The 27,933-nt window shown below is 43.1% G+C and overlaps 1 protein-coding gene across 3 annotated transcripts; it reads left to right on the forward strand.

Annotated features, from left to right (window-relative positions):
* The first annotated feature begins 294 nt into the window (after window positions 1–294).
* On the forward strand, window positions 295–27,616 carry Them4 (thioesterase superfamily member 4). 3 transcript variants are annotated; one of them, XM_036189275.1, is made up of 6 exons: window positions 295–533; window positions 10,878–11,064; window positions 14,886–14,967; window positions 15,854–15,961; window positions 22,780–22,904; window positions 27,050–27,616. In XM_036189275.1, the coding sequence occupies exons 1-6, from the start codon at window positions 462–464 to the stop codon at window positions 27,088–27,090; spliced, it is 615 nt and encodes a 204-aa protein (XP_036045168.1). In that variant the 5' UTR covers window positions 295–461; the 3' UTR covers window positions 27,091–27,616. The 3 variants fall into 3 exon arrangements, with proteins under 3 accessions (XP_036045168.1, XP_036045166.1, XP_036045167.1); XM_036189273.1 differs by having other exon boundaries at window positions 297–533; window positions 14,886–15,048; XM_036189274.1 differs by lacking the exon at window positions 295–533 and adding an exon at window positions 568–724 and having other exon boundaries at window positions 14,886–15,048.
* Window positions 27,617–27,933: the final 317 nt, after the last annotated feature.

Below are 27,933 nucleotides of genomic sequence, written 5' to 3' on the forward strand. Positions count from 1 at the left end.
ACTCAGAGATCCACCTGTCTCTGCCTCCTGAGTACTGCGATTAAAGGTGTGTGCCACCACTGCCCGGCAAGATTGACAATTTTAAATGTGCAAGTACCTTGCACCCAGAAGACCCGGATATCGACATCATCCACCGAGTTATGCGCTCCTGTCCGCCCGAGGCGAGCTAACAGCTTGGTGACAAGGAACTAAAGAAGTCAGCTGACTCGCCGCGGGAGTGCAAGGGTCCGTGCAAGCGCTTACTGCGACTGGGAGCCGGGCGCAAAGTGTCCCGGAACCAAAAGCGGGCGGCGAGGAGTCTGTCCGCCCGGGTTCGGGGAGGCGTTGGCATTCCGGGCGGCGCGTGGCTCCGCCCTCCACCCGCCTCCACCGTAATAGCCCTGGGCCGGGTGTGGGCTCGTGTAGTAATGCGGCTCATTCTGGGTGAGAGGAGACGGCTGCGTCCTGCCCTGGCCTGAGCGATGCTGAGAAGCTGCGCTGCGCGCCTGCGCACTCTAGGGGCCCCGCCTGCGAAGCCGCGGGGAGCAGTGTGGGTGAGTCCCGGGACGCCGCAGCCGGCGCTGCGAGCAGGCTGACAGTCAGGCTGAGCTAACACCAGCGCTTGGCTGTAACGGGGCGCTGGGGCTCTTCAGCCCTGAGATTCGAGTCGGGAGGAACCGGAAGGGAACGTAACTCAAGGTTGAAATAGGTCAGCGGGGATAGGACCGCCACTACTACTGATATGGTAAGAAAGGTTAGCCAGGTCACCCAGACACACCATGAAAGAACCAGCCATTACAGAACCCTGGATAGGAGCATCAGGATCTAATCCTGATGGTCTCTGAGTCGTTATAACCAATTTGGGAAGAGGCTTCTGTCAGAATCAGTTATTCCCTCTCTAGCCCATTTTCATCATCTTAGAGGATGTTACAAGATTAAGTGAGATCGTTTAGCGTAGCTGGAATGTAAGTCTTAATTCCCTGCCCCTATTTATATCCCTGCTTTGTGTCATTGATGTAGTCAGTACTTGTTGAGCCCCAACACTATTCCAGGCATACCTGGCCATTGACGGTAAGACATATTAAAACAGATAAGTAAAAAGAAAAAAACGTTCCAAAGGAGTTTCTGGTCTTGTTTGGGAGAATGGGGCCAGTTTGCCAAATTCAAATGCCTGTATCCTTTGTGTTATAATAAAAGACCAAGGAACGACAGAGAACAGCTCTGTGTTGAGCAAGAACCAAAAGAGAACTTTGGTTATTAGGTGACTGTGGCATCTCTCTAAAGCTAGACAGTGAGGGCTTGAGGTATAGCTCAGTGATGGACACGCACACACAATTTTGAAAGAATAGTGAATGTATAGTATTAACCAGGTACTGTCATGCCCACTAGAAAAGAAAATGCACTATGCTAACCTTACACAAATATGAATTAGTTTCTTTAATGACATGTTGGTGCCTGGCAGTCTGCTGAAAACAATTAAGCATTAGTATTTACGGGCTTTATGTCTTTAAGGAGGCATAAAAAGTCATAACTTTCCTTACAAGTCCAACTTTCATGAATGTATAACTAAAGATCAAGCGTGACCTTTCCTCTACTGAAAACAGAGGGTAATGATTATCCCTAGGGCCCTCCCTTCATTCATGACTGTGCTATGAATTTACAAATGTGTTCACTGCAAGTAGCTCTTAGTTCTCACCTCTTTGAACTGAAAATTGAGTTGTTTCTTTTTTTCTTTTATCAGAGCTGAGGACCGAACCTAGGGCCTTGTGCTTGCTAGGCAAGCGCTCTACCACTGAGCAAAATCCCCAACCCTGAGTTGTTTGTTTCCTACTACACTGTTCATCTAAGATAACTCAACATACCTTGAAACTGGTAGTTCCACTCTCATTCTCTCTGATCCACACTTTCACATAAAAAAAAAAAAAAGTCCTTTCCTCCTAACCATACCATCAAATCCACAGCCAGGAATCTTCCCTGAAATTAGTAACTCCCCATCTCCCTGGGTTCTAGTGCTGAATGTCATTTGTGTAAGCATTACAGCTTGGATGGAAAGGTCTCCTGGCAGCCAGAAGCCAAGGAATACCACAAAGTCACACTGCACAACAAACCTCACCCAAGAGATTTATTGGGAGGGGAAAAAACCAGGAGGGTGTCTGCCTCTGCTCCAACAGGAAACAGCAGCAAACTGAACAGGATAGAGGGCTTTTAGAGAGCTTCTTGGGAAGGAGGTGGAACTTTCCAGGGTGGAGCTTTACAGGGTGGAGATAGGTGGGATTTCATGTCAAGAGACTGGGCTTTTTGCTCTGCAGGGTGGGGGCAGGGTCCCGCAGTTAGGGCAGTTAGAGTTCACTGTGGATGGAGCCTGGCAGTTAGAGGCCCTGGGGGAGGGGCCTGACACCTTCAGTGACTCAGGGCCTTATAGTCTCCTCTTTTTTATTATTAATAAACAATCAGATCACAGGAAAGGGTGTGATGTTATTAGACTACTTCCGGGAAATCTTTTTTTTTGTTGTTTTTTGAGACAGAGTTTCTCTGTGCAGTTTTTTTATTATTGTTGTTGTTTCTTTTCCTGGAACTCACTCTGTAACCCAGGCTGGCCTCGAACTCACAGAGATCTGCCTGGCTCTGCCTCCGGAGTGCTGGGATTAAAGGCGTGCGCCACCATGAGTAGTCAGTACTCAACAAATACTGACTACATGGGCAATCTTGGTCTTCATCAATTTGAACCTTTTCTTATTCCTCTGTACCTAGTTCACCTTTGGACCATAACCTACCTAGACCTTTATAACAAGTCTTGGACCATAACCTACCTAGACCTTTATAACAAGTCTTTGACCATAACCTACCTAGACCTTCATAACAAGTCTTTGACCATAACCTACCTAGACCTTCATAACAAGTCTTTGACCATAACCTACCTAGACCTTTATAACAAGTCTTGGACCATAACCTACCTAGACCTTTATAACAAGTCTTTGACCATAACCTACCTAGACCTTTATAACAAGTCTTTGACCATAACCTACCTAGACCTTTATAACAAGTCTTTGACCATAACCTACCTAGACCTTCATAACAAGTCTTTGACCATAACCTACCTAGACCTTCATAACAAGTCTTTGACCATAACCTACCTAGACCTTTATAACAAGTCTTGGACCATAACCTACCTAGACCTTTATAACAAGTCTTTGACCATAACCTACCTAGACCTTTATAACAAGTCTTTGACCATAACCTACCTAGACCTTTATAACAAGTCTTTGACCATAACCTACCTAGACCTTCATAACAAGTCTTTGACCATAACCTACCTAGACCTTCATAACAAGTCTTTGACCATAACCTACCTAGACCTTTATAACAAGTCTTGGACCATAACCTACCTAGACCTTTATAACAAGTCTTTGACCATAACCTACCTAGACCTTCATAACAAGTCTTTGACCATAACCTACCTAGACCTTTATAACAAGTCTTGGACCATAACCTACCTAGACCTTTATAACAAGTCTTTGGCCATAACCTACCTAGACCTTCATAACAAGTCTTTGACCATAACCCACCGAGACCTTTATAACAAGTCTTTGACCATAACCTACCTAGACCTTTATAACAAGTCTTTGGCCACTTTCCCTTTCTTACCATTTTAATTCCTCCTTTTCACTTAATAAAACTTTCTAAAAAAAACAATGTTGTTACGTTGATAAAGGCTCATTATGGAAAAAGGCATTTCAAAACTCAAGTATCACCTTCATGATTTTTTACATGATTGCCTTTTATTTAAAAAAAGAAGAAAAATCGCTTTTAAATTTCTGTGTGTTACCTCATGTATGTCTCATGTGTGGCAATGCCTACAGAGGCCAGAAGAGGGTGTTGGATCCCTGGTACTGAGGCCATGTGGGTGCTGGGAATTGAACCTGGGTCCTTTGGAAGAGCAGCCAGTGCTTTTAACCACTGAGCATCTCTCCAGCCCCATGATGGCCTCTTTAAGTAGCTTCATCCTAAGTAAAAACATTTGTGACATAAGCGTGATGTGCTACTGGTGTCCTTGTGATATATATGGATTTTATTATTACTGTAATTATATACTGTGTTATTTATAATATTTACACATACATTTGTCTTTGTCCTTGTGCTACCTAACATCACCTTTCATGCTAATTTTTAAAGCCATTGATTGACCTTGGAGGTTACATTTAAGACCTGTGGTGTGATCCATCTTCTGTCCTGTCAGCCATATCTTGCTGTACCTCTCTTCTCTGCACTTCCTGACCATGAAGGTTGAGATCCTAGCAGTTATCCAGTGTGTCATGTAGTCATTTTATCCTGTGTCTTCGCTTAGCGTAACCTAGTTCTCACTTTTGTGAGATCTGAGCTTGCTTTACCCAGCAGAGCTGCATTAGAGGATTGCTTGACTATATGCATGGTTACCAGGCATTTTGAAGGGCCTGGACTTGGCTGTGCGGTGTGCTTTTTGATCTAGCAAAGGAGAAGTGTTTTGCCCTGCCCCTTGGCATTCCTTTAAAAAGCCCTTTAGAAGAGACTGAAGAGGCCAGTGGATAAGGATCCAGGCCCTCCCCAGTATCCTGTGTGTGGTGGAATTGTGTTCCCCAATATATCATGCACCCTAATAAATTTATCTGGGGTCAGAGAACAGAAAGGCCACTAGACAGACATAGAGGCCAGGAAATGGTGGGACTCACACCTTTAATCCTATCACTTGGGAATGCAGAGATCCATCCGGATCTCTGTGAGTTCAAGGACACACTGGAAACAGCCAGGCATGGTGACCCACGGCTTTAATCCCAGGAAGTGATGGCAGAAAGCAGAAAGGTATACAAGGGTGAAAACCAGGAACTAGGCTGGTTAAGCTTTTAGGCTTTTAGCAGCAGTTCAGCTGAGATTCATTCTGGAGAGGACTCAGAAGCTTCCAATCTGAGGAAATACTTGTGTTTCTGTCTGTCTCTCTCCCCTCTGTCCTTCTATCTCAATATTCTCACTTCTCCCTCCTCTGGAGTACAAGTGGGAGTGGGTCTCCCACACACTTTCATGAACTTTAGCTGCAAGAAACCCCTTTGTTGATGATATGTGGGGTTGGTTTGTTTTAAGTGTTCCCTGAAAGCACTTGTATCTATCTATGTGTAGTAATACTTCCCATATCTGAGGCTGTTAACACTAGGTCTTGTCTTTTTGTCTTTCCTGTCCCTGGTATAAAAACAGAGCACCTAATAGAACTCAAGAAAATTTATTAGATTTTATTTAAAGGTTAAAATCAAACTGGGCATGGTAGAACAGGCCTTTAATTCCAGCACTCAGAAAGAAGTAGGTGGAACTCCATAAGATACTGCCTCAAAAAAAAAAAAAAAAAAAAGGTAAATTAGAAAAGAGAGTTGCCTGGGAATGGCATGAGCTTTAAAAGTCTCAAAGCCCTCCCTCTGTGGTGGTATTGTGTTCCCCAAAATATTGTGTATCCTAATAAACTTATCTGGGGTCAGAGAACAGAACAGCCACTAGATACAGAGGTTAGAAAATGGTGGCACTCACATCTTTAATTCTAGCATTCCAGAGGTAGAAATCCATCTGGATCTCTGTGAGTTCAAGGCCACATTGGAAAGAGCCAGGCATGGTGACACACGTCTTTAATCCCAGGAAGTGAGCCTTTAATCACAGGAAGTGAGGGCAGAAAGAAGAAAGGTATATAAGGGTGAAAACCAAGAACTAGGCTGGTTAAGCATTCAGGCTTTTGAGAAGCAGTTCAGCAGAGATTCATTCAGGACGAGGACTCAGAGGCTTCCAGTCTGAGGAAACAGGATCAGCTGGAGAACTGGCAAGGTGAGGTGGCTGTGGCTTGTTCTGCTTCTCTGATCTTCCAGCATTCACCCCAATACTTGGCTCCAGGTTTTTTTTTTGTTAATAAGACCTTTTAAGATTCATGCAACACTCCCTCAGTGACTCACCTCCTCCAGTAAGGCCACACCTATTCTTTCCCAGATAGCTCCACCAACTCGGAACCAAACATTAAAATATATGAGCCTGTAAGGTCCATTCTCATTCAAACAACAATACTGCTCTTCCAGAGGACCCAAGTTCTGTTCCCAGCACCTCATGGGATGGCTTACAACCGCCTGCAACTCTTAACTCCAGGTGATCTAACACGGTCTTTTGGCATCCACACATACATTGCCTACACTCACACAGACACTTACATACAAATAAGAATTATATAATTTTTTTAATGGTGGTAACTGGAGAAATGGCTCAGCAGCTAAAAATGCTTGCCACATGAGCATGAGGACTTGAGTTTGGATCCCTACACCCATGTAACAAGCTGAGCATAGCATTTGAGTGGGTAACACTGTGGCAGGTAGAGACAGGTGGATACCCGGAGCATTCTGGCCACCAGCCTAGTTCCAGTTTCCATGAAAGAGAGCAGGATGTAGGACATCCTCCACATGTATGCCAAGCACACCCAAGCACACATGTGCACATACACCGTACATACACACACATTTGGTGATACTAAGACTAAGAACATGAGAAAGATGGTGGCGCACGCCTTTAATCCCAGCACTCAGGAGGCAGAGGCAGGCAGATCTCTGTGAGTTCAAGGACAGCCTGGTCTACAGAGTGAGTTCCAGGACAGACCTCAAAGCTACACAGAGAAACCCTGTCTCAAAAAACCAAAAAACAAAAAGGTGAATAATTTTAAATGGCAGCACAGACAAAATTTATTTCCCAGATTACGAGTATGTTAAGGAAAATTTTATTTGAAGAGCTTGCGGGGGGCACCAAAGAGCAATACCAAGAGCTCTCCCATCCATGAAAACTAAAAAAGCTCAGTTCATAGAAGCAGACAGCACTGGTTGCTAGAGACTGGTAAGGGGAAGGGGATAGACAGGCTGAGTAACCAATAGCAAAATACAGGCACGGGCTGAGTAACCAATAGCAAAATACAGGCACGGGCTGAGTAACCAATAGCAAAATACAGGCACGGTGAAAACACTACCGCACAGGTGAGCGGCTGTAGTTTACAGCAATTTATTATATAGAGGTGTGTTCTTTCTTTAACGGGGTCACATTGGTGTCCTACCACTGAGCTGTATCCCCAAGCCCTATTATATACTTGTGTGTCTGTGTGTGGTGCATTCATCACATGCATAGAGGCTAGGGCAGGCTAGCAGATGCCCTCCTTTATTACTCTGCATCTTTTTTTTTTTTTTTTTTTTTTTTTTTTTGCCTTAAGACAGTGTCTTTGATTGAGCTAGAAACTGGATATTTTGACTAGGCTGGCTGGCTAACAAGCTCTGGGGATCTACCTATCTCCACATGCTCAGTCCTGGGTCACAGACACATTCAGCCATGGCCAGCTTCTATGGGTGCTAGGGATTTAAACTGAGGTCCTAATGCTTACAGACAAACCTCTCTTACCCACTGAGCCATCTCCAAGCCATCTCCCTAAGCCCCTATTCTATAGTTTATAAAGGACTAAAAGAAAGACATTTGAAAGTTATAGCACCAAGAAATGTTAAATGTTTAAAGAGGTGAAAATGTGCCAGAAGTGATGGCACACACCTTTAATGCCAACACTTGGGAGACAGAGGTAGGTGGATCTCTGAGTTCAAGACCAGCCTGGTCAGGCAAGGTTACATATAGTGAGACCCTATCCCAAAATAAATAAGAAAGAGAGCAGAGACAGGGAGGGGGTGCTGTGCTTGCAAAATGCAAGCTGGGTAAAGGTACCTGCTATCAATCCTCAAGACATGAATGTGATCCCTAGGACTGCTATGATGGAAGAAGAGAGCTGATGGCTGCAAAGAGCCGGCAGCTCTAGGGAGTCAGAGGCAGGCAGATCTCTGCAAGTTCAAGGCCAGCAGGGTCTACATAATGAATTCCAGGCCATCTGGGGCTTCATTGTGAGACCTGGTCTCATAAATAAAGAAATAATAAGATTTTTGTGCTAGGCAAGATTGTATGTGCCTGTAATCCCACATTTGGGAGGCAGGAAGATCACAAACTTTAGACCAGCTTGGGCTAAACAATCTGTTTCAAAAACAAAATAAGGTAAGACCTTTGTTCGTTTTTTTGAGATTGTATTTTCATTACAACATTTCTCCCTTCCCTTTTACCCTCTAAGTCCTCTCATATACCCCTCCCTGCTCTTCTTTAAATTCAAAACCTCTTTTATCATCGGTTGCTGTTGCATGCTTATATGTATTTACATACACATACATAATCCCAGATATAACTGTTGAGTCCATATAATGGTGCTTGTATGTATGTTTCCAGCACTGAAAGCATACATAGTCGTTTGGGACTGAACTACCACTGGTGTGCTCCTCCCTGGGAAGAACCACCTCTCCCTCCCATTGCCAGCTTTACTCATTGCCTGTAGTTCTTTGTGTAGGGTTGAAGCCTCTTGGGCTGTCCACTGTGTGGTTTAGCATGCCTGTGGCTGTCATCCTTGTTCAGCTCACATTTGGGCAGTCATGCGGTGAGACTTTACTGATATCTACTAGGAAACACAACCTCACGGCAAAGTCCTTGATCCTCCAGCTTTTACAGTCATTCCACCCCTTTAAAACTTTTTTCAATGAAAAATTAAAAAATAGATGGCAACTTCAATGGGAATGAGCAGTATAAAAAGAGAAAAAAAACCTGCTGAATGAAGTTTAAAATTTTGGAACTATGCAAGGTTTTGCTTGCCAGAAATATGTAAAATGAATTACCTTAGCAGTGTAAATCAGGATGCAGTACGTGAATCAAAGAACTTGGAGGAAATACATTGATATTTTATTTAAAGGGAGAAATAATGGGTAGAGTTTTTCTGTCTTTCCCAGATTGTCTAAACTGGGTTCTGAAGGGATGAGCCAATCAAAGAGGCATAGAGAAATGAAGTTATTCATCCTGAGCTACAGGCAAATGTGATTTCTGTTTGTTTCCTCATTTCTCTAGTACCATAAAGTCATGACTTCCCATTTGTCTCCATGGAATGGTTTTTGTTGTGGTGATTGTTTTGTTTTGCTTTGTTTACATTTATTTGTTTGTTTGTTTGTTTGTGAGTGCAAGTTGGGGGGCAACTTGGTGGACACTTTTGTTAGTTCTCTCCTCCCACTGTATAGGTGCCAGGGATCCAGTTTAGGTCATCAGGCTTGGTGCAAGTGCCTTTGCCCACTGAGTCAGCTCACCAATCCAGTTTTTAATTTCATATAGTGCTAGAGACAGGTTCCCTCTGGTCTTCCTATTGAACCAGGATTGGCCAACCCAGGCACCAGCAGAAGCTGATTCTTCCATCAGTGAACACCACGTGGTATTTTGCTGTCAGGGGTGCAGTCCAAGTGATACATACATTAATCAGAATGGATTGATAATGGTGACTAGAAGAAGGCCACATAGTTTATCCCTTTTATAACCTAAACTGCCTGGGATTTCTACTGTCCTTTGCTGTCTGCTGTCTGTGAGCATCTGTTTATGCCCCTTCATAGATCACACTCTGTCTTCCTAGTCCCGCAACATTTCGGTTGTTGACTGGAATAGTGGCAATGCTCAGTGTTCCAGAGAAGCATCATGAGTGGAAGTCATGGTTACCATGATACCAGCCTCTCTTCTCTTAGCCTCTCCCTGCCCCCCTTGTATTCTTTCTGGTAACTAACTGTCATATACTCCGTGGTGCCATTTGTACACCAGGGATTGATTGGCTGTAGTGTTTATCCTATTCCTTCATTTGCTTTATGGAAGTAGTCTCTGAGTTCTGCTTTATGATCTCATAATTCTCACTGAGTTACCCTAATACCCCAAACCCTTTACAATCATGGACATTACCATTCTCTTTCCTATTATGGCCAAATCTGAGCATGTCACTCCCTGCTTAAATAATCTGAGAGTGCTGCAGAATAATTCAAGCCAGTTAGCTTAACATTGAGGCTTTGCCTATACCTCTGTAACCCTCTGCTCCTTCTCTTACACTGTGACATTGCCTAGCTTCTTTCAGACCTTAATTTCCTCATCTGTAAAATGGTGATAATAGTTCCTATTGCATAGAGTATAATAAAACCCTTCAAAACTGTTATGTGCCTCCTTACGTTTGCACACATTGACTTTGTTTTGTTGTTGCTACTTGTTTTTCATTTTTGTTTTTACATACACTACTCTTTCCAGTTTCTACTTATCAACATTCATGTCAAAGAGCCAAATACTGCACCAAATACTGCCATTCCCTTGTGTTCCAACTTCCCGTGTGTCACAATTAGGGTCTCTATTGCTGTGAAGAGACACCATGACCACAGTGACTCTTATAAAGAAAAACATTTCATTGGGGTGGCTCACTTACTGTTCAAAGGTTCAGTTCATTTTCATCATGGTGTGGAACATGGAGATGTACAGGCAGACATGGTGCTGGCAAAGTTGCTGCGAGTCCTACATCTTGCAGGCAACAGGAAATGGTCTGAGACACTAGGTGGTATCTTGAGCGTAGGAAACCTGAAAGCCTGCCCCCACAGTGACACACTTCCTCCAACAAGGCCACACCCATTCCAACAAAGCCACACCTCCTATTAGTGCCACTCCCTATGAGGTTATGGAGGCCAATTGCATTCAAACTACCACATCGTGTGTATCTCACCCGTCCATTTCTCTGTCTCTGGTGACTGGCTCACCTGGGCTTAGTGCTGTCTCTGCCAGTAATTAGCTGGGAGAAGTTTTGCGAACCACTACTCCACCTTTGTCATTCTCTCATTTCCATGAAGGGGTGTAGGGCAAACGAGCTCAGACATTCCCGGCCATGTTGAAGTGATCATCTTCTAGCAGTGAGGAAAAACACCATGGTAGCCTTGGGAAGTTGTAGAAAATAGGAAATAGTATAAACGTCCTGTTCATTTTTTCTTGTCTCTGTCTTGTAGAGGTTATTTTCTTCTGAGAAAGTCATTCACAAGGACTATGGTCTCCCAAACCCCAGCTGGAGCAAGGACCTAAGACTCCTCTTTGACCAGTTCATGAAGAAATGTGAAGATGGTTCCTGGAAACGTTTGCCTTCATACAGACAAAATCCTATTCAAACCTTTAAAGAATTTCAAACCCGTTTTGTTGGTAAGAACTTTCCCGTAAATAATATTTGGACATCAATGTACAGTGTAACAAACTGAAGCACTAATTATTACTTAAAGCGAAGGAAGAGCCAGACGTGGTCATTCCTTCATGTCTAGAATTCCTCTCAGTAGGCTGAGGCAGGGAGAGCATGGGCTCAAAGCCAGCTGGGGTCACATAGCAAGTTCATGACCATCTCAGGCTACATAGTGAGACCCCTTTTCAGGGTGGTGAGGAAGGAAAAAAGGAGGGGATGGGAAGCAAGGAGGGATTGAAGGGGAGAGAAAGGAAAGAAGGGAAATGGGAAGGAAGTTAGGGGGAGGGGAAAGAGGAAAAACAGTCCCGGGAGTTCTGTCGTCCCTAGTTTTTGTTTGTTTTCCGAGACAGGGTTTCTCTGTGTAGTTTTGGTGCCTTTCCTGGAACTCACTCTGTAGACCAGGCTGGCCTCGAACTCACAGAGATCCACCTGCCTCTGCCTCCCGGGTGCTGGGATTAAAGGCGTGCGTCACCACCGCCCGGCCATCCCTAGTTTTATAGGCCAGAAATCTCACTAAACTTTGTGGATTGTGGGAGAACATAAAACATATTATCAAAAATAAGATAGTCCCAACCTGGCATCTTGAAGCTGATGTCAACAATCTCTGTTCTCTTTATCTCAAAATCTGGCTCCTTCTCTTTGAGAAGATCAGAACACTTGAATTACCCTCTGTCATAGTGAGGGTTACTATTGCTGTGATGAAACACCATGACCAAAACCAAGTTGGGGAGGAAAGGCTTTATCTGGCTGACACTTCCACATTGTAGTCCACCACTGAAGGAAGTCAGAACAGGAACTCAAGTGAGCCTGGAACTTGGAGGCGGGAGCTGAGGCCATGGAGGGGTGCTGCCTACTGGCTTGCTCCCCATGGCTTGCCAGCCTCTTTTCCTATAGAACACCAGCCCAGGGGTGGCATCATCTATGATGGGCTGGGCCTTCCCCATCAGTCACTAATTAAGAAAATGCCTCACAGCCAGATCTTACAGAGGTGTTTCCACAATGGAGGCCCCCTCCTCTCTGATGACTCTAGCTTATGACCAGTTGACATAGTAGCTTGTGTCAAGTTGAATAAACTAGCCAGCACACCCTCTAGTCTCTCAGACTTTAAGCCCAAAGACACCCGACCCCACGCCCAACGCTCACAAATTACACTTCCCATCATTCTGGGGTTTGGTTTGTTTGTTTGTTTGTTTGTTTTATTTTTAACACACTTTGTATTAAATAACTATTTTAGTTAATTCTTTGGGAGTTTTATATGATATTTGATGACTTCTAATTAGCCCTTAATGTTTCTTGACAGCCTGTCTCCTGCTTTCCTAGTCTGTTGACTCTCCTGCTCTTCTGGATGCCTGCTTCCTGCCTTTCTTTCTACTCACACCTCTAATTCCTTCCTAGTCTTACTCTCAGTAGATCTTGCTCCGTGTTTCACTGGTAAAAGCCAGCAGAAGAGCCTTTCCAAGCTCTCGCCACCTCTTGTCCTCTCCTCTCTACACCTGAGCTTGATCTGCTTCTATGCTGCATGAATGAACTGACCACGAATGAGGGTCTTTGTGCACCCTCTCCACTTCCCTTGGCCTGCCCGTGACGTTGCTCCCTGCCACATCTTTCTCAGCAGCAGACAGACCTGCCATAACCGCATTAGTCATCCTAGTCTCTCAGGAACACTCCAACACACCGCCATCAGACTCCCATAGGGTGTGCCCATTTCTCAGTCCATAACACTCTTTATCACTGTAGTCCCATTCAATCTCGTGGCCTTAGGAGCCATTCAAAAGCGGATCATTTCTCAATTTTATCATTGGAACTTAGTGTCCTGGCCTGCTTTCTGTTGCTGTAAACACCGTGACTTAAAGCTACTTGAGGAAGAAAGGGGTCATCTTATGTTTACCGCTTACAAACCAGTCATGAAGGGAAGCAGGAACTGCAGCAGAAGCCACAGAGGAAGGCTGCTTTCTGACTTACTCTGGATGGCTTGTTCAGCCTGTTTTGTGTTATCACCCAGGACCTAGGAGTGCCACCGCCCACAGTGGGCTGGGCTCTCCCAAAACCAATCACTTATCAGGAAGATGTCCTTCAAGCTTGACTGTTGGCAGTATGGTGGAGCTGACCCTCAGTTAAGGTTCCCTCTTCCTGGATGACTTTAGCTTGTGTCAAATTGACAAAAGTACTAACTACCACACTTAGCTTCATCCATGTTTAGGTTGAAATTCCAGTTCTACACAGCATAGAAAACTGTGAGCTTGGCAAAGTGCCTTACCTTTGCCTGTCTCAGTGTTCATGGCTGAAGGACTAAATGAGACAGAAGTCAAATTACTTTAACCACCCATAGTTGGTCATTTTCAGGTTTCTGTTTAGATTCTTCAGTTTAAAGCCAAGAATTATCCTATCTTATCAATAAAGGAGAAAAATAACTTTTAGGCAAGTCACATTATTAAATTTTAACTATTAAATTACTTAAAAGTAAATTTTAATGCTGGGTATGGTAGAGGATGTCTATGGTTTCAATACTCAGGTGACTCAGGAGGATGAGCATTTGAGGCCATCCTGGACTCCACAGTGAGACCCTGTTCTAACTGAAACCAATCCCCACCCAGTTCACAGGACTAACTTTTTTAGAGGACTTGACTAGTGTGCACAGAGCCCTGGGTCTAATCCCTAGCACTATAAAAATAGTGTTGTTGTTTTTATTAAAATTATTCTAACATTACATGGTTCATTGAATGCCCTTAACCTGATACAACCTGGCTCCTGCCTGCTCAGCTTTGCTGGGATGATCTATGCATGGACATTATTACCGACCTACATGCCATTCTGGGTGGCCATTGCCCATTTTATAGTACAGAGTTGGCCCTCTCACCGTCAAAGCCCTCCCCCCACCAAGAATGCCAATCTCCTGTTGTTCCTTTACAGCCTTCCGCCCTATCCAGTCTTGGGCTTTAACCCAAATATGAAACCCTGGGAATCTTGTCAAATGGGGGTAGAAGCTCAAATTCTGTTACAAATTTGTTTTGCTTATTTTTCTCTTTTTTGTGAGATGCCTCACAATTTGAAAATCTTAACCAGAAATGTTGAACTCTTAAGTTGATTTCAGGAGCCACAATGGTTCTGACTCAAAGGTGGTGATTTATTGGCATGAACTGGCTGTTTCTAATTCAGGATCACGGGGTAACCACATCTGCCAGGAAAACTATTTCCTTACATTACTCATTTTCGTTAAAGTCCATTTAAACCAGACTTATGCCCAGGAGAATTTCTGTCTGCACCTCACTTTTTTTCACTCAGTTTCCCAGCATTTATATGCTGTATTCACTAATTCCTGTGTGTCCATGTATGTTTACATGCATGTGTTTGCTGTTCTAGAGAGTTTATGTTCTGTTATATTCTGTTCAGGTTTTTGTTGTTGTTGTTTTGTTTTAGTTTGTTTTGAAACAGGGTTTCATGAAATCCAGACTGGTCTCAAACTCACCGAGTACCCTTGAACTTCTAATCTTTCTGCTGCTACCTCCCAAGTGCCAACATTACAGTCATGCGCTACCACACCTGTCTTATGTGGTGCTGGGGCTTGGGAAGCCAGGCCTTTGTGCCCGCTGGACAAGCGCTCTGCTAATTAAACTGCATCCTTAGTCGCTGTACTGTTTCTGGGGACCTTTCCATTCCTGTCTTTGGCATTTTGATCAGTTATCCATCCACATATGATTTTATCAGGGTACGGGGATTAGTTCTGCCGTGACATTTTTCTTGTATCTGTTTTTTACCCCCCTGTCTCCACACCCCTATTTCTTCACAGACCCCAGGTCTATTACGAAAGAAGAACAAATTTCAAAGGCGCAACAGTTCAGCAGAAGCTTAGAGGAAGGCCTGGGCTTTGAGTATGTGATGTTCTATAATAAAGGGGAGAAGAGGGTGGTTTGCTTGTTTCAAGGAGGTCTTCACCTGCAAGGGGTACCTGGGTAAGTACTGTCCTAGCAGCATGCAGCTGGGAGAATGTTATCCTCACATACCCAGGGACTACAGAGACAACATTAAACGGCAATACAGATACATATTCATTGACATAAAAAGATGTTTATAACACACTATTGAATATTATCTATATTGGTTAAATTTTAAATTTTTAACATAATATTAAATGATATATATAATATATTATTATAGGACGTAGAGCAACAGGGTATAATGAACACATTTACAGTGGTTTGGCCATGACTAAGATCCTTCAGGTTTCTTCCTTTTATTTATCTTCACTTACTAAACTTTAAAGATTCCTTTTGTTGTTACTTTAAACTCTGTGTGTGTGTGTGTGTGTGTGTGTGTGTGTGTGTGTGTGTGCGCGCGCGCGCGCGTGCACAGGTGCCCAAGGAATCTGGAGGTGTCAGATCCACCTGGAGCTGGAATTGCAGGTGGTTGTGAGCCACTCAACATGGGTACTGGGAACTGAATTTGGGTGCTCTTAACTGCTAAGCCATGGCTCCAGCCCCACTTTGTAAACTTTTAAACAAGGAATATGTATATATACAAGCATAATATTTCTTAATTAAGTTTTAGCTTTTTCATGCTGTAATACGATTTTCTACTGAGCTCCAGTTTTATTACAAGTATCCTTTCTGCTATGAACAAAGTTAAGGATATGGCTATTATTTAACATCAAATACACTGAACATGAGGTAGATGTTATAAGACACTTGAATAATTGATATCCTGAGAGGCTATTTCCTGAACTTCTGAAATGTTCTCTTCTGCTGCCGCTGTGACTAGATTTGTTCACGGAGGTGCCATTGCAACCGTCATTGATATTACTACTGGCATGTGTGCACTTGCCGAGGGAGTTGCCATGACTGCCAACCTCAACATCGACTATAAAAAGTAAGTCTGTGATAATTCTCCTTATGTCCTGAAGTCAGATTATCCAGCAGCAGATCCTGAGTCAAGGTCCGTTACCATCAAAGGACTAGCAAGGGAGATGGAGAAGCATGGCAGTGAAGGAGCCACCAAGCCTGAGCTCTCAAAGTTCTGTAAAGAGCAGCGTCAGCCAGACTGCACAAAGAAATTAGGGGAGAGAAATTCATGCTTCACAATCATCCCTTCCCTCAGCAAGGAAGCTGGAATCTGTGCCAGTTATAGGATGGGACTGCACTGGCTCTCTGTTTGAGTAAAGCATCATCTAGGGAAATAATCTATATTTATTTATCTTATTGACTTGTGTATATGTGAGAGAAGGTACATGCCATGTTGTATAGAGAGTCGGAGGACAACCTGTAGGAGTCAGCTGTCTTCCTTCTGACGTGTAGACCCCACAGAGTAAACACAAGCCATCAGGCTCAGCAGCAAGTGCCTGACTAGCTGGGCAACTCATGGGCCTGCGGAAACACTTTTTTTAAGTTATAAAAAAATATTCAATAAGATGGAGCCCAAATATTCCCTACATGTTAAAAAAAGAAAAAGATTTCTCGTAACTTCTCATAACGTATTTCTCATAACACAGAGAAATAGAGTGGAAATAAGGTGAGTTTGATATGCATCAAAAGCAAAGTTCATCCAGCATGGTCTTCACCATCCAGCTACAGTCCTACACCAAACAACAGAATAGCTCCTAGCAAGGAGTCAAGAATGAGCTGTAGGACAGAAACAGAGTGTTAGGACAAAGGCTTCAAAATAGGAAGTCTCCAAGGGAGGTTTGGGGTTACTACCACAGACATACAATATGTAAGTTACTAAACATCTCTCTACATTTCACAAAAGCCTTATTACTTGAACACTAGCTTTTGGAAGCCATGCTTCACAGATTATAGTTTCTTGTCTGTGGATAATACTTAGGTGTTTTGGACTAAGGTTATCCTATAGAAAAGTTTGTTTCAGAGGTCAGCAGACATTTTCTGTTAATATTTTGTATTTGTGGTCTGTGACACAGCTTTCCAACCCATCCATGAAAGCACAGAAGCAGCTATAGGTGGTGAATAATGACAGCTGTGATCCAATAAGACTTCATTTGTAAAAAGCAGTAGCCAGTGGGCTGCAGTTTGCCGAACCCGGACTGTTTACCCAGAGGTCCAGTTAGAAAGAGACAGAGATACTTGTCTTCTTTGTAGTTCCCTCTGTCCCTTACCTTCCCAAAACAAAGACAGATACTTGTGCTGGGCGGTGGCGCACGCCTTTAATACCAGCTCTCAGGAGGCAGAGCCAGGCAGATCTCTGTGAGTTCAAGGCCAGCCTGGTCTACAGAGTGAGATCCAGGACAAGCACCAAAACTACACAGAGAAACCCAGTCTCGAAAAGAAAAAAAAAAAGAAAGAAAGAAAAAAGAAACAGAGATTTGCTGTTTTAACTTCTCCCTCTCTAGTGGCCAATAATGGTAACTTCAAATTATATACAAGATTGAAATTTATCATCTAAAAACAGTCAGGAGGGGGTGTCCTAAACCCCTCAGACTCCCACAAATGTGGGTCTACATCCGTTCTTTTGCATGTAAATATCCAATTTTTTCTTTTGCTAAAGAGACTATATTTTGTCCATTGTGTATTCTTGACACCCTTGTCAAGGGTCAGCTGACCGTGAGATTGGGGAGATTACTCAGTTGGTAAAGTTATCGCTGTGCATGCGTGAGGGTCTGAGCTCAGAACCCCAGCACCCACTATTTTAAACTCAGGCATAGTATCACATGACTGCAGTTACAGTGGGGGAGGAGAAGGTAGGAAGATTCCTGGGGCTTGCTGACCAGACAGTCCAGCAAGACAGTGAACTCTAGGTTCAGTAAGACTCTGGCTCAAACATGAAATAGAGGGTGGCTGAGAAAGACACCAGACACTCCGTTTTCTTCATGCAGTCACTCACACTCAAATATGTACACCACACAGGAACAGTAGACTGTATAGGAATGGGTTTGCTTCTGAACCCTTTGTTCTGTTCCATTGATGTATAAATCTTGTCTTTATGCCAATACTGTGTTTTATTACTCTAGTCTTGTAATGTATTCTGAGATCAAGAAATACTGTACTCCAGCTTTCTTCTTTCTCAAGATTGCTCTAATGGGATTGGTTTTGTTCCCACACAAGTCACAGAATTGCCTTTTTAATTCTATAAAACAAAACAACAACAAAAAAAAATGCCACTGGAATTTTATGAGGGTTGCAGCCTTTTTACTTGTAAAAAGCAAAACCTCACTTTAGCCATCTCAATTTCCAGCCAGCCAATCTATTTGAACTATACCCTTGTCTCTAAGTCCATTGAGATGGACAAAACAGCTCAGAACTGGTGGAGCTGAAAGAGGCCATGTCTGAGCCCACAGCCACCTCATGACATAGCAGGCCAGGAGCTCTCCATTGGACTTCCTGACTTTATGGAGCAAAAAAGAGATACCAAGGACATTCTTCCTTCAACATGAGCATATTCTGCATCAAATGCATACATACATACATACATAAGTGTGAGTATCAGGCTTGAGAGACAGCTCAGCAGTTACACCCATGCTGGGTAGCTCACAACCACCAGGGGCTCCGACATCCTCCTTTGGCCTCCATAGGCACCTTTACATACATAGCGTACACTTATGTAGACATATACACAGAAATCCAAGGTAAACGTAAATTTTTAGAAAGCTTTAAAAAGTATCAGCAAAAACAATAAATAACAAAATAAATTTTAAAAGATCCTCAACGACTTTAGATATCTTTATGGGATAATCAAATACATACTACTGTATAAGATGCTTAAAGAAAATGAAAGAAAAAAATCACAGAAAAGAGAAAATAAAGATTATAATTATATTTACTGTGGAATTTAATAGAATTCTTAAGTAAAGGTATAATTATTTAAAAAACACGAAGAGGTTATTTAAGTGCAGCTGAAAGTGACCAGAAATGTAGAGCTAAAGAAATCGCCGTATAGACACAATGCCCATGAAGTTCAAGACCTTTTCTTTGAATCTGTTTAGTAATTCAAGCCAGGTGATGGTGATGCACAGCTTTAATCCCAGCACTCGGGAGGCACAGATCTCTAAGTTCAAGGCCAGCCTGGTCTACAGAGTGAGTTCCAGGATAGCCAGGGCTACACAGAGAAACTCTGTCTCAAAAAAGAAAAAAAAACAAAAAACAAAACAAAACAAAACAAAAGGAAGGAAGGAAGACTCAAAACCATGGCCCCAGCTTTCTTTTCATTTTCCTGTTGTAACTGCCTCACCTTGTGGCATGCCTGTATATCATTGCCACATGAAGATTCCTGAAAGCGAATCCCTCGTGCTTGGGAAATCCCTCTTTAATGCTAGTCCACTAGTGTCATTTAAAGCAGAGCTTTGCTCCTCCTCTTTAAATAACAAGAATGGGTGGAGGCACCCCTAGCTATATGGCTTTTGTCACCCTAATGGTTGACATTTTGTTCCTTCTCTACCTTTCAGAAGTTCAGACCAGTGTATAGCAGTTGGTTTCACACTCAGGAAGCTTGCTCCTCTAAAATGTACAATTAAATCCTGCCCTGTGTTTTCAATGAAAATTAACTTACATCCTTTATAATCGAGTGGTTTTTATAATCACTTCTCACTACAAGATAGTTGCTCCTTGGTTAAGATTTATTCCAGATTCCAATCAACAGGCCTGTATGCTCCATGGTGGTGGTCAACATTACTCCCCGACTCCATTATTTCAATGAGTTATTCAAGTATATCCTGTGATTTTATTAACATGCCCGTGGCAGCCAAACCAGTGGCAGATAGACCAAGCTCAAATGGCAAAAGAGAAGCAGAGTTCCAGTCAGACTGACGTGGATTCAGTTTGGTATAGCATTGGCTACTCTCTGACCCTCAGATGGTTCACCCAATAAGAGATGAGAACACTATTTCTAGAAGCCTGTTAGGCCTACTGATGTAGTCAGAGATGACATTTTAATATGTTGAATAGTGGCTTGGAATCACTTTAAGAAGGAAGAGAGAAAAAGATGCTTTGAATATAGAGAGGAAAGGAGTTGAGATATAAAGGGAACAAAAAAGATCAAAAAGGGATCAAAGTTCTAATAAGAACCCCGGAGCAGTGGGAAAAGATTGGCTTAAAAAAATGCTGGGTCAGTATATTCTGGTCTAGAATGAAAGAACAACACAAATCCACAGAAAATACAGTAACTGTCCATCAGGATAAATAACAGTAAGTCTGTACAGCTATCCTAGAGAAGTTATAGAGCTCTTAAAAGCATCCGAGACGAAAGAACATCCCTAAGAAAGCTGTTTCGGAAGCAAGAGGGCGCCATTATCCTAGCAATAAACCTCCCCACAGCAGCCAGCAGAAGAGACTCAGCTTTGTACTAGGCCCGTCTAGAACCATGCTCCCAGCATGCTGAAGTTCAGGGGGCAAAGTCAAGTTTTCATTGAACCAAAAATTGAGAAAGGTTATGGAAAAATAGGACAGTGCCCATGGAACATATCAAAGGCTGCCACAGAAGGAAGGAACACAGTGACAGGGACCAGAGGCAGAGTGACAGCGAAGGCAGAAGGCAGTGAGCAGATAAATGGTGCATGTGCAGAGCATGGGTCCCAGCAGCAAGGCTGATGTCTGCATCCTGGAGAACAGCAAGAAGCTGAAACAATGACAGAGCTGGGGAGAAGGTGAACAGAATCCCTTGTGTTTTTCAGTAGGGAGGAGATTAAAATGAGTGATCGTTAATAGAGAAAGCATTAGAAAAGGACAAAGAGAAAAGTCAATTTTTAAAACAAGGGGGGGAGGGGAGTTCAGAAATGGGAATCAAATAGGAAGCAAAGTAAGATAGTGCAGTGAAAAGTCAGTATACTGACTGACCAGACCATCAGTCCAAGACAATTCATAAACCTGAGTCTAATGTAAAAAGCTGAAAAATATGTGAGACGTTTAAAAATGATACAGAAAAAAAAGGGGTTTTAAGTTTTTTGTTTGTTTGTTTTTGCTTTTAAAACAAGGTCTCTCTATATAGCCCTGGCTGGTCTGGGATACCATATATAGACCAGGCTGGCCTTGAACTCACAAAGATCCTCCAGCCTCTGCCTTCTAAGTGCTGGGATCAAAGTTTGCACCACTGTACCTAGCCTGATACAGAAAAGTTTTAAAGAAAGGAAAATGCGTGAGACAAAAGCCAACCAGAAGAAAACAGATCAGCAAAAATCAATTTGTACCTTAAAAAAAGTAATAGTAGGTACAGAGAAAACAGCTTCAAAATAAAGAATGAGTCTGGGCATGGGAGGAGTAGCTCCTACCTTAGCAAGGCAGGAGACAACTCCCAAAGTTGTCCTCTGACCTCCCTTGCAAGCATTCCCAGTGAAACATACATGTCTGCCTTTACACATTTAACACATACAAAATAAGTATATAAACAAAGAAGTGTGGGGGGGGGGGCGGGCTGGGTAGATGGGTCAGAGGTTAAGAGCACTTATTGCTCTTGCAGAGGATCCGAGTTCAGTTCCCAGCACTCACATTAGGTAGTTACTATCTGTAGCTCCAGATCCAGGGGATCTAGTGTCCTCTTCTGGCCTCTCTGGGGAATTGCACTCACCTGCACATACTATCACACAGATAAGCAAACATAATTTTAAGATCTTAAAAAGAAATTTTTAAAAAAGAAAAAGAGATGCTGAACAGGTAAGAACACCAGATATACCCAGGACCTTGGCAAATTTGGATAGACACCAATAGAAGAGCTAAGCCTGATGTCTCTATCAACAGAGTCAGGAAAAGCTAATGGAATGGAATGTTAAAAGGTAATGGGAGGGAAGACTGGGCCAGCGGGCAATCACAGTGACAACTTCCTTGTGTCTTAGAGTCCCTTCATCCACATGGTGGTGCTGTAGGAACAGAGGACATTTCCAGTTCTACCTTTTGCATCAACCAGCAGAACTCTGACCTTCAAAGAAAGTTCTTTTTCATTGTGGTACTCTACCTCCAGGATTCCCCAAATGACTAGCCACTAGTCACATGTAGCTATTTAAATCTAAGTATAAGTTAAGTAAAATGAAATAACTTGTAAGATTCAGTTTCTCATTTATACTAGTTTCTCATTATATCACATTTCGAGTGATCGGTAGGCACATGTAACTACCACATTGGACAGCTCAGCTCTAGGACCTTTATAGCATCATAACACTGGCTTAGAATAATAAGGCTGTTGTCAGATAAGTACTCTAAAAAGAAGTAAATAAGAAAATTGTTAATTATATGTATGTATTTATTATGTCTAGAGTGGGGTACAAGTGTACCATAGCATGCATGTGGAGGTCAGAGGCCAACTTGTAGGGTCTCCCTCCACCATGCAGGTCCCAGGGATTGAACTCAGGCCATCAGGCTTGGCTGCAAGAGTCTTTACCTACTGAGCCCTCTAACTGGCCCAAGAAATTTTGAAAATAGCAGAGATACTGACAAGGACTATTCCATGGCCCTGTTTTCACTTCTTTCTGCTACTAGCATCAGACTAGGCTCTGGATCTCCAAATGGGAAAGTCTGCCAAAACAGAGCTGGAATCCCTAGTGATCTTTGAACTGAAGCCCAGAGGGGCAGTCTGGGACCATATGCCCAAGAAGGCCCAGCAGGCAGGAGTGGAGGGAAGGAAGCCGGAGGGAGAGGAGACACTGTTGGAGTCCGAGCCCTTAAGGAACGTTCCGGCTAAGTGGTCGGCACTCACTAGCATAGGTATGTACCCGCCCTGCCGTGCACCTGACGGCCTTTCTTCTCCCTCTGCAGACCTGTCCCCCTCTGTTCTGTTGTGGTGGTAAACAGCCGACTTAGTAAGACTGAAGGAAGGAAACTTTTTATTTCCTGTGACATCCAGAGTATTGATGAGAAGACTTTGTACACATCAGCAACAGGTGAGAAGCTGCACTGACTACGGAAGGTTGGCCTGGGTTAGGGTTTGGAGTTGGGTTTGGTTTGAGTGTTTGTTTGAGACAAGCTTTCTTGTAGCCTGGGATGGCCTTGAAATTACTGGGCAGCAAAGGATGACCCTGAGCTGATCCTCCTGCCTCTACATCCTGAGTACTCTAATGACAGGCTTGAATCATCCTGCCACATCTGACTTAGGTTCATTGGGTATTGGTTGTTGGTTTTTTTTTTGGGGGGGGGGGGCATTGGGGAGGATTGGGGGTTAGAGGTGTCAGTGCTGAATCAAACCCCAAGGCTTTGTACATACTAGGCAAGCACCCTGTCACTGAGCTATGTCCCCAGCCCCATGGCTAAGGACATTCTTACATACTGCTAGTGAAGGAACTGTTTGCCAATATCCATTCCAGTTGGAGGTGAGATAACATTTGATCTAATTCATAATTGTATCTCATAGGTAACATAGGGGGTGCTATGGTTAAAGTATCGGTGCATCCTCACTTCAACTGCAAAAGGAGGAACAAAGCATTGACTCACTTCAGTGGGAGACTGGCTAAAGAACTATAGTTCTTCCCGAATGTATGCCATCAAAATACTGTATACAGGTTGGTTAGTACCATAGGCAAAAGTGAGGGACATCTGATGTGAAGCAAGCTCATTCACATACACTGGGTGAGGACCACAGGGGCCAGGGCAGAAGCCCTTCCATTTCTTCCCTCCCCTTCCCTTGCCCTTGCCTCCTTCCTCTCCTCCCTCCCTGTATTTATTCTAAGAGCTATTATGTAGACTTGATGTGGTAAGCCCAGGGATATGGAGACAGACACACACACACACACACACACACACACACACACACACACACACACACGCCAGGAAGAGAGGAAGAGCAGCAACAGTGTCAGAGTCTGGACAGGATAAGGAGAGTATATGCACAAGGGAGTAGCCCACCACCACAGGATGCCAGAGCCCAAGGAAGGTGTCCCTGGAGCATGGCAGCAGTGATGGGAGCCAGCTCACTCTGACATGCAGTTGTAGGTATGGATGGGAAAAGTAACAGTTAAATCCTGTGGTTGCACGGGAGACACTCACTGGACATGTATGTTTTCCCAATCTGTTGTTCTTTCAAATAGTATAATACCTTTTGAAAAATCACATTATGCATACTTTGCATTATTCTCTAATAGTTTAGAGAGAGAGATACCTTTGTGCCAATCTCACAGTTTTTCTAGAAGCTTGAAATTGTTTCAGAGTAAAAAAATATGCAGTGGGAGGAAAGGCAAATGTCTGCAGATTATTTGCATGTGCATGGACCAGCTCTTGAAAGGTGCATGGTGACTGTTCTGGAAAGGGGACTGGATGGGCAGTTCACTGTTGATGCTTTGTGTGGCCTGAGAATAAAGGCACAGGAAATGATTACCAGGAATGGAATTGAATTTTATGGGTCCCAAAATTTAAAAGAAGCCCAATTTAACCAAAAAAAGAAAAAAAAAACGAATTCAACACTTGGTATAAACACAAAAACTTAGTTAGGATGTAAAAAGAAACCACAACTTATTTCTGCTGACTTAGAGATGCAAGTTCCTTCCTGCTGAGATCTCTATAGGCAGCTTGCCAGAAATCTCACCTAGAAATGTCTCCTGTTTGTGCTTTGAGCACTGCATCCAACAGGGACTTTGCAAACCAGGGCCTGGAGCCTCAGCTTCAGATGCACACATAGCTTACACAGCACCAGTTACATTTTCATTTTTTATTTAGTGCATTCTTGAGTTATGATGATCCTCAGTGGTATATAACTGTTCATCTTTTATTTATTCATCTACTAAACTTAATAATAAATAATACCCTAGGGCCTACCACCAAACAGGAACCAGACTCTTATCATATTTTATCTCTACATAGCTGCTGTCCTCATCTTTTCTTCCTGCTTAATGATAACTCTGATCTTGGATTTAATAGCCTGCATTATTTTGTAGCTTCTAGCTTTTATTTTTAAATTTCCTTAAGGGGGCGCACACCTTTAGCCCCAGCAATCAGAAGGCAGAGACAGGCAGATCTCTGTGAGTTTGAGGCCAGCCTGGTCAAGACAGCAAGGGCTACACAGAGAAACCCTGTCTCAAAATAAATAAATAAATAAATAGTTGAGTAAAATGGTTCATACCCATAATCCCTGCATTAGGAAGTCTGAAGCAGGATTGTGAGTTTGAGGCCAGCATGAGCATAAGACTCTCCCTCAAAAAAGAAAAGAATAGCATACATCTAAGGGAAGTATTCTTTAGTTGTTCATTTTTAACTTTGTAGAAAAGAGATTGTGACGGGTGACTTTTTCTGGGTTTGATTTTCACTGAATTGTATGTTGCTGAGATTCATCCACGGTCTGGGCTGTGTTGTTCTTTATTTCTGCTTCTGAGTAATACTCCATGAGCCACAAACTGCGTTGACATTGCTTGTCTGGTAATGGGCTCTGCTCCTGCTCCTGCTGTGTGTGTTCTTGTCTGTGTCCTCCACAAGGCAGGAGCTTGGCATCTGCTTAGCAGCAGAGTTTCTGGTTGTCGGGTATGTCAGTGCTCAGCTGTGCACAGGAGCCCACCTTGTCCTCAAAAGCTGCCCCCAAATGTATGACACTCTTTTGACCCCTGTCTTCTCTAGCAGTTGACAGTCAGATTTCTCAATTTTTCACTAATAAAAGGTTTTTAAATGGAATTTTTTTTTTCTTTTTGAGGCAAGATCTCATTATGTAGACCAGGCTGACCTCAAACTCACAGAGCTCCACCTGCTTCTGCCTCCCAAATGCTAGGATCAAGGTCTGCATCACCATGCCTGACTAAAATGGGATCTTAATGTCATTTAGATTTACATTTCCCAGGTAACCTATAGAGTTCTTCATATGTTCACTGATCATATTTGTTTCCCATTCTGTGAAATTCCCATTGGTTTGTCTTTCCTTTTTTCTTGTTTTTACAAATTTGTAGGAATTCCTTGGTTAGTTTAGGTTAAGCCTGTGTTGGCTAGGTAGAAACTACATACATCTTTCAGTGTGGAAAGTGTGGTTTTATTTGCTTTAAAGCATCTCTTTTTAATGCCAATGTAGTCACATTAGTATTTTTTTTTCCCCTTTTCAAACCCTGTTTAAGAAATCCACTTTCACTGGGCAGTGGTGGCACACGCCTTTATTCCCAGCACTCAAGAGGCAGAGCCTAGCAGATCTCTGTGAGTTCGAGGCCAGCCTGGTCTACAGAGCAAGATCCAGGACAGGCACCAAAACTACACAGAGAAACCCTGTCTCGGAGGGAAAAAAATCCACTTTTCCCCTAAGCGAAAGCTTTTCATAAGAACAATGGTAAGGGAGCAGGAAGGTAGCATTAGTGGTCTGAATCCAGTCAGTTTACAGCTCCATTCCAAGTCTTTCTAGTCTAGATTGCTTCTGTTGCTGTGGTAAAATGCTTCGACCAAATGCAGTGTAGAGAAAGAAAAGGTTTATTTCAGCTTACACTTCAGTTCACAGTCCACCAATGAGGGAAGTCAGGGCAAGAACTCAGGACAGAAACCATGGAGGGACACTGCTTCAGTAAGCAGGTTCATGCATAGCCTTAGACAGCCCAGAACTACCTGCTTCCACAGACCAATCTGATATGAGCAATCCCTCAATTGAGACACCCTTCTCAGGTACCAAGACTGTCAGGTTGACAGTTAAAGCTTATTAGCACGCTCACTAAACCTTCCATATCAGTTGACTGAGTTGTAAACTTACTTCTCATTTTCCAGACTTCCTCTTGATAGAAGTATTTATGAATCGTGAAGTAGTAGAGGACTTGGAAGAGGTGAGGGAAGGTAATGACTTTGACAATCAAAAGTTGATGGATTTATTTTTGAGACAGGGTCTAGTTGGCATGGAACTCACTCCATAGACCAGGCTGGCCTTGAACTCAGAGAGATCCACCTGCCTCTGCCTTCCATGTGCTGGTATTAGATGTTTGCACCACCACCAACCACCCCAGCCAAAAGGTGGTTCTTAAGTTTTCTGAGAAATGAGAGTAAAAGGAGAGAGATACACGAAACCCTTTCTGGTGTCTTCCTGCTGGGTCTCATCAAATGGAAAGCAGCTGACTCACAATCATCTATTGTTTTGTTGGTTTAGCTCTATTTATAAAGCTGGATCCTGACAAACGTTTGACATAAAAGAACTTCTGGTGAAGTCCACACTGTTCTGCATGAGGTCCTCCTCCAGAAGCGGCACCTATCTCCACTCCTGTCCCAGCTGCTGAATCCCCAGGAGAAAGCCTGGCTCACAGACTCTTCAGGACAGCCTCTGAAATACAGGGCTGCAGGAATTGTCCACCTTCCAGACCTTTTCATAAGAAGCACTCCCTGAGAGAGTCTCAGCAGTCATCTGTATCCCTAGGACAAATATGTGGTCCTGAAATGTGAACAGACTTCAGAGCTAACAAGCACAGCACCTGCTCCACTGCAGACTGCAGAAAAAAAGATTGTATTGAAACTTTTACTGCAAACATGGAAATGGAGTGGTGTGTATAGAGGGCACGTGTGCATAAGTACATACTGTGTGTTACAAAGCGGGTTTGTTGTATGTGAACAAACATCTTTCTGGCCATAGTAGGGAACACAGCTCATTGCTATGGGAATGGATCCCACACCTCTGTTGTCTGGGATCCTAGAGATTAAACTGTTGTTCGTTTTTATCTTACAGCACTGTGGTTTGTCATCACTGGAAGAAGGCTCTGTTAACTTTCAGGGCCTATAATATAGAACTACAAACTAGGTGGTTTAAACCAACAAAAACTTCACTGTCATAGTTCAATGGCCCAGGGGCCAGAAGTCTAAAGTTAAAGTATTAACAAAACCTTGCTCCTTCTGAAGGTTCTGGGTGGAAACTGTTTCACGTCTCTCTCCTGGCTTCTACCAAAGTAGCCTCCATCATTCCTTGGTTTTTAGACACAGCATAATTTCTCATCTTCTGTTGTTCCTGTATCCAGATTTCCCTTTGAAAATGTTTCTCTCTCT

The sequence above is a fragment of the Onychomys torridus genome, chromosome 6, assembly GCF_903995425.1.
Source record: "Onychomys torridus chromosome 6, mOncTor1.1, whole genome shotgun sequence".
Lineage (NCBI taxonomy): Eukaryota > Metazoa > Chordata > Mammalia > Rodentia > Cricetidae > Onychomys > Onychomys torridus.